The following is a 7,244-nucleotide window of genomic DNA, read 5'->3' as shown; positions in this document are numbered from 1 at the left end:
AGGGGTAATAGATCTCATGTGAAATTCGAGTGTGTCATGAAAATTTTTGCCATAGTTCGAGGGATACTAGATGCTTATCTCTAATAAAATCTTATCGGTCTGCATGTAATAATCATAAGAATTTTTTTAAAAAAAAAGATATATTGTTTAATTAACCTTCCAAAGTTATATTGGTAATACTCATTCATCCTTAATCACACATCTCGAGTTGAAGCTCGAGATATAGAGTTACTTTTGATAAACAACGGGTCCAAAGTCAGATTTTTTGGTGCAAATTTAAATTAATTGGATTTTAAAGCAAATATCGAAAAGAGTGGATTTTTTATTTTTTTTTGTTAGAAAAAGAAACTTACATTGTCCCAACTATTCTGTCTGTATTTGCTTCAACTGCATCCTCCTTGAATATTCTTGCCATTCCAAAGTCAGAAATCTTTGGTTTCATTTGATTATCCAATAGAATATTGCTTGCTTTAATATCCCTATGAATAATTGTTAATCTTGAATATTCTTGGAGGTATAATAATCCTTGAATAATGCCTTCAATTATTTGCACTCTTTTTTCCCAATTTAGAACTAATCTTCTCACTTGATCTACATGTCGAAAAAATAAATCATGTCGATGAAAAAAAAAGAGATAAAGCATCTAGTACCCTTGAATTATGATGAAATTTGATACGACATACTTCAACTTCTCAGGGGTCCTATAACCTTCTTAACAAAATTTCAGCATACTTTTGTTAATCTTTTTAGCTGACATAACACATAGCAGTCTTTCACGCGCCTCAGGTGTTTAACTTCACGCAAGATATCACATCAACACAAAAGAATATAAAAATATATTAAAATTGAGTTCAGGGATAGTAAAACCTCAGTATGTCGTAGCAACGTTGGTCATAGTTCAGAAAATTACTGGATGCTTATCTAAAAATAAATATATATAGATATAGATATAAATTGTTAGTAGAAAAGGAAGACTTGCTGTAAATGTAGTAGTCCAAGCTCTTGTTGGGCATATATTCATAGATCAACATTTTTTCTTCATTTTCAATGCAAAATCCCACAACTTTTACAAGATTTATATGTTGTAATTTTGCTGTAAGAATCACTTCATTTTCAAATTCCTCTAATCCTTGAGATGAAGTCTCTGATAGCCTTTTCACTGCTATTTCTTGTCCATTCTTCAATTTTCCCTATATGAATTTAAAAGCGAATTCAGAATTTTGAGAAGATTGATGTATTATTTCGAAGTGGTAAATCCAAATATAAATTTGATCAATTCAATCTTTACATTCTTGATATTGAGTACATTCAAGGCCGGCTTCAAGGTGAAGCCACCGAAGCAAGTGCTTTAAGCCTCCGATTATTGAAAACCTCTTTTTTTTTTTTAAAAGCATTATAGGTTTGTAGTTTTTTAGATTTTTTCTTTAGAAAATATCAAATATTTCTTAATATTTTTTTCACCACATTTTAATTTCTCTTAAACTCAAATAGAAATATCACTTTAGAAATTCAAGATTAAAGTTGACAATCAACATTAAGAAAATTTCTTTTAATACTCTCAAATCTAAAAAGAACATCTAATAAATAGAGGTAACTCAGGAAACCATACCTTCTATTTATTATTTTGATTAATGAGGCGAAAAGAATTAAAGCAGTGAATACAATGGAATCGAAGAAGTTGAAAGATAAGATGTATTTCAATCAGATAATTTTTTTTATTATTTTACAAATGCATATTTTTCTTGATCCTATATAATTATCTTAGCTGAAAGAAGTTTTTTAAAAATAAAATTTCAAAAATATTACTTAAGCTTGAAAAAAATATTTCAAGAGATATCAAATGAATTAAGCATACTATTAATTGCAAAGGAATTTTTTCGGATAAATCAGTTACAAAACAATTTTATTTATAATTTACACCTCAAAAAGCTATAAATATAGATTTGTAAAAAAAAAAAAAAAAATTCAAAGCCTCATTTTAAAATTTCGCTTTAGGCCACCAATTATGTTGAGCCGCCCCTGAGTATATTATATTTTTTTGGGGATGCTTTGTTTCCACCCTAAACTATACAAGAAATTATTGAGACACACCTGAACTTTAGGAGGTCCTATTATCCCTGAACTAATTAAAATCGTATTTTTGACATTTTAAGTATCTACGTGGTACATACATGGCACATACGTGTGCCTATGGGACCTTCAGTGTGGAAACAGAGCATTATCCTTTTTTTTTTTTTACATACATAGTTATACTAGGTGTTGAAGGTTTATTGGGATTTATATGCTACATCATCCACTACAACTAGTTGTGACTTTTAATATATGTACATTTGGTTTAAGTATAGAAAATTGGTTTTGATGGGAGAATAGCAGGCAGAGTCAGGTAGGTCAAGGGAATTCATCTAAAAAATTTTTGGGTAAAATTAATATTATTTATTCATGGTTAAAATTTATCTAGCGAGCTATATAAGTTGCTCAATTTCAAATATTATGACAGTCTGGTGCTCTAAGCTCCTGCCAGAAAGGGTTGGGTCATAAGGTTGTATCGTAGCCAACTTTAATTGCATTATATTTCTGCAAAAGTCTATTTCCACAACCTGAACTTGTTCCCTCGGTTTCAAATATTATTGGAACAAATTTAGCCCTTTCCCAAACAAACAAAAAAAAGTTATCAAAATTCATTAAATATCCATAAGATTTTACCTTGTAAACAGGTCCATATCCACCTTGTCCAAGCTTATTTGCAAATGAAAAATTGTTTGTAGCTTCCTTCATCTCATCAAAACTAAAAACCTGCAAATTGTTGCTTTCCCCACCTTTTCTTGCTTTACTTTTGCTTTCCATTATGTGAGAAGCTAAAAAAAAAATTACATATAAAAAATAAAAACAAAGTTGAAAAATAAAGATAAAAACAAAGTTACCAAAGTGATGAATTACAAGGCGGGGAATCAAACATTCATCAACAAAGTTTATTAGTAACTATTCAGATGATAAATCAACTGCACTACTGAAATTTGTTAAGCCCAACTTTTTGTTTGGATGAAAGAATTAAATATAAAAAAAGAGTTACCTTGAAATTTCAATATTTGTCTCCTTTGAAGGTGCCAAATTATAAATACTAACAATATCAATGTAAGTATTGCACCAATTGGAACCAAAATGCTAACTAGTCGATTGAGTTTTCTCTTCTTGTTCACAAGTCCTCCTTGTGTGTCTTGATCAGATTCTAAATTAATAAAAAACAAATACAAATTAAATAACATAATATTGATTTACTAGGAAATCGAACATTAACTATATAGTTCTGATGAATTTAACTTATATATGCTGATAATACTGTAGCCTTGTTATTGTCACATACAATAACGGAGCCATATGTAAAGAATGGGATTGAATATCGCCTTCATTCCAAGATCCTCGTCAACAGAATGCAGAAAGTGATGGATGTACTCCTCGACCCAAGTTATAACAAATAACATCATTATAAGTCATGAGTTGATATAATGGTATGGCGCGGGAAGCACCCTTCCCTTAGATGCACATTGAAGATCGATATGATGATCAGGAAAGCATATGACTCTATTGAGTGTCCATTTCTTGAGCAAATCCTACATCATCTCGATGGATCTTGACCTGTGTCAAGTCAGTTTCTTATTCAATAATGGTCCATGGTGTTCCTAGTCGATCCACCATTCCATGCAAAGAATGAGCGCGCTTAGACAAGAAGACCCCATGTCCCCTTTTCTCTTTGTCCTGGCTATGAAGTACCTCGATAGTAACATGAAGACCTTTTACTTAGCGACCTGATTTCAACTTTCATCCCAAGTGTGGGAAGCTGAATATCACGTGCCTTTGGTTTGCTGATGATTTGTTGTTATTTTAATTTGTAGGGGTGACTTAAGTTCAACATCGAGTTGGTTTGACTGAACAGACGCATATTCTTCAGCTACTGGGATTACTAAAGCTAAGAGGATCAAGATTATTCGGTACGAATTATGGATAGATAAGATGCTTGTAAAGATTACGTCTTGGGCTACTAGGTTCGTGTCCTATATAGGTTGGCAGAATGCAGTTAGTTAAAGTTGAACTCGTCTTAGTTCAAGTTTTTTGGTTCCAAGCCTTCATTCACCCAAAGAAAGTGATCCAAATGGTAAAATCTTTACGTAGAAGGTTTTTGTGGTCGGGTGGAGCTGATGCAACTAAGACTGCTCTGATTGCGTGGGAAAGATTGTGCTGCCCGCAGTCTACTGGTGATCTTGGGTTCGTTGACATTTCAGTACGGAACAAGGCAGCCTTTTGTAAACATCTGTGGAGCGTACCAAAGTCTACTATGGCATCATGGATGATTCAGAAGATACTAAGATCGATAGACTTTTTGTGCTAGATGGATATGGAAGACATATTGCAAATGAACAGGTTCGGCATCAAGGATGTATACCAAAGGGTAAGAGGAGACATACCAACGGTTGAGTGCAGACCGATAATATGCAACAACTATGGCTCACTAAAGCGGAAATTTATCTTATATTTGGCTATCGAAAAGAGGTTGCAGATTAAAGACAGTGGCACGATGGACAAGTATAAGTGACCTCTCATGTCCCTTGTTCTACGCTACAAATGAATCTTTAAGCCACTTATTCTTCACGTGTCCCTATTCAACTAGAGTACGGGCTATGAGAATGGCAAAGGGAAAGTTGTACACGAGATTCTATTCGGCATTGTACTAGTTGGATGTCAAGCTAAGACGAAGGAATCTGGAAGCGTTGCTTAAGCAAATTACACAAGATCGAAGTCCATTGCAGAGGATCCGTGATTCCTAGATTGCTTGGTAGACTAAACGAGCTATGTTACTATCCTTTGGTACTAATAATGGCATCGTGGCTACTTATGTACCGAAATACATGCCATGTGGAAAGTTAGAATTAAAAAGTCATCAAAAAAGAAAAAGACAGTTTAAAGTAAGAAAAACAAATTGAGACGGAGTAAGTAAGAATTACCTAGTGCAGCAGCTTCAGAAAGAACTGAAAAATTACCAGCTGCTGCAATATGCCACGCATAGTAACCAAGCAATCCCTGGCTTTTAATGTAATTAACCTTATCTCTAACACTCTTGAGTATCATCATAGCTAATCCAAGTACTTCCTGAGTAACAATAATCTCCAACAACTGTGTTGTTATATACAGTCGTGGCGCGATTCTGCACTATAAAATCTCTAATTTGGGCGTAAGTCATTGATCCATCATCAAAGGAGACATTTGCTTTTCCATCGGCAGGCGCTCTGACACCATGAATATTCTCATTAACTAATCGCCATGCAAATCCACAGTATGGAATTGCAAGTGCCATTTTTCGTGTTGGAACGCCTGCCTCATTCCAGTCAGAGATTCCGTTGCTACCACTCATGCCTTGGTTGGAAGGATCAAATAGTTGTGCATGTGAATTCGTTTGTGAGGGCGACCAGTTTGGTCCATAGAATTCATATGCCATCAGGTTGATCCAATCTAAGTTGTATGCAACTGACTGTATTGGATAACTCAAAGAATTGTCTACTTGGGGCGAGGCGGAAACAGTTGCCGTGAAAAGTAAAGCCGCGCTGTTTAAAATGTAAGTAAATAAAAGAGTGTTCTCTAAGGGACATTCAAACTTGGCCTCAGCTGCTGACAAGTAACCAATCCAACTTTGCGGATGCACATCTAGACACGTCGACTCATCTTCATCGTGTCAGTTGAACACTCCCAACTTATAAAATGTTCATCTAGATACCTCCAAAACCACTTACAAAATGTTCATCTAGACACCACCAAAATCTATGTGTCATGTCATTATCAGGTGTCCACGAAATAAGTAGGAACAAGTTGTAGTGTTAATTGTCAATGGAAGCCAAGGTGCAGGGGTGGAGCCACCTTTCATCGGGTGGTCCGAACCTCCCTTCGACGGAAAATCATACTATTTTTATACTATTTATATACGGTTAAAAATATTTTTTATGTATATATAGTAATGTTGAACCCCCTTAAGCTAGCTCATATTTTTACTCATGAATCTCCTCAATAAAAATTCTGGCTCCGCCACTGCCAAGGCGAGGTGTCTATATTTGCGCTCTTAAAGTGTAGATTGCATGTTTGTTTATGTATTATGCCTTATTAAAACTCAATATCAAGTCAAAACTCAAAACCAGACAATCAAACCGAAAACAAACATAGTAATACATATATTCAAGAAAAGTGTGCTACATAAATTGAAACGACAGAATTTATCATACCTAAATTTGTCATGTCACTAGTTGATTGTGGATATTGCCAACCAAGATCAAGTCCATGGAACCCAAATTCTCTAGCCAATCTTATTGATGAATCAATAAAACTTTTTCTTGAACTATTTGTTCTAGCCATGATCCCATATGCTGTTTTATGTGCAGCACCTCCGCCTATTGACAATATAGTTTTTACACTAGGATTTTTTTGTAGTACTGTTCTTGTAAATTGCCTAAAATAATCTTGATTTTCCAGCGAAACGATTAACTAATTCGCTGGAAAATCAAGATCAGCAAATGCACAAAATAAATGAGTGAAAAGAGTTGAATCAATGTTGTTTATGGCTAAACCTCTATCACTTAACCAGTAACCTGCCTTAACAATATTATTGTTTTGGCCATTAGAGGAATAAATCAGTTGTTGGAAGAAGAAAAATGAGAAAACATGTGTCATGGAAGTCATAATTGGAATGTGTGCTTCATTAGAACCATATTGTTTTTGATGTATGATAGATATTTTACTCAATAATAGTAAGTAAGTGGGAATAAGCACACAACAGGTCGACATGGCTGGTATGACATATAAGGATAATTTGGTCATTTCATTTATGTTGAATTCTCTAACCAACATGGGTCGTGGTGCAACGGATGAGGTTGTTTCACCCTTAACTAGAGATCGAGGGTTCGATCTTGGACATGGAGAAAACTCTGTTGGGAGCGCTACCCCCGAATGGGCCCTACCCGATGCGAATGCGGATTAATCGAGTTTCAATGCAGGTACCGAACACCGGATGGAAAACCAAAAAAAAAAAAAAAAACACCACTGTAGCTAAAAAGGTCAGACCAGTGCGTTAAAACTACCGCTATGAATAGTGTTCAGATAAAGGCTCCACCATAAGGGTGTATATTACACAACTTGAACCCGTGATCACCTAATCAGGTCAAAACAACTTTATTAATTTAAAGTGTTGTATTGACTAATCTGCTTGG

The 7,244-nt window shown here is 34.6% G+C and overlaps 1 protein-coding gene across 1 annotated transcript in view; it reads right to left on the bottom strand.

The window, feature by feature from the left end:
- LOC107877656 (G-type lectin S-receptor-like serine/threonine-protein kinase At1g67520) overlaps nucleotides 1-6,779 on the bottom strand; it is a 12,892-nt gene extending 6,113 nt beyond the window's left edge. Inside the window, exons 1-5 of the mRNA XM_047415145.1 lie at nucleotides 6,264-6,779; nucleotides 3,071-3,226; nucleotides 2,704-2,855; nucleotides 980-1,190; nucleotides 354-591 (exon numbers count right to left, since the gene is read on the bottom strand). Of these exons, the coding sequence (XP_047271101.1) occupies nucleotides 354-591; nucleotides 980-1,190; nucleotides 2,704-2,855; nucleotides 3,071-3,226; nucleotides 6,264-6,393 (887 nt within the window). The 5' untranslated portion in view covers nucleotides 6,394-6,779. The remainder of the gene's footprint in view (nucleotides 1-353; nucleotides 592-979; nucleotides 1,191-2,703; nucleotides 2,856-3,070; nucleotides 3,227-6,263) is intronic.
- Nucleotides 6,780-7,244: the final 465 nt, after the last annotated feature.

This window comes from Capsicum annuum, chromosome 7 (assembly GCF_002878395.1).
Source record: "Capsicum annuum cultivar UCD-10X-F1 chromosome 7, UCD10Xv1.1, whole genome shotgun sequence".
NCBI classification, from domain to species: domain Eukaryota; kingdom Viridiplantae; phylum Streptophyta; class Magnoliopsida; order Solanales; family Solanaceae; genus Capsicum; species Capsicum annuum.
Note: the sequence above shows the minus strand (reverse complement) of the source record. Positions and strands in the feature narration are given on the sequence as shown.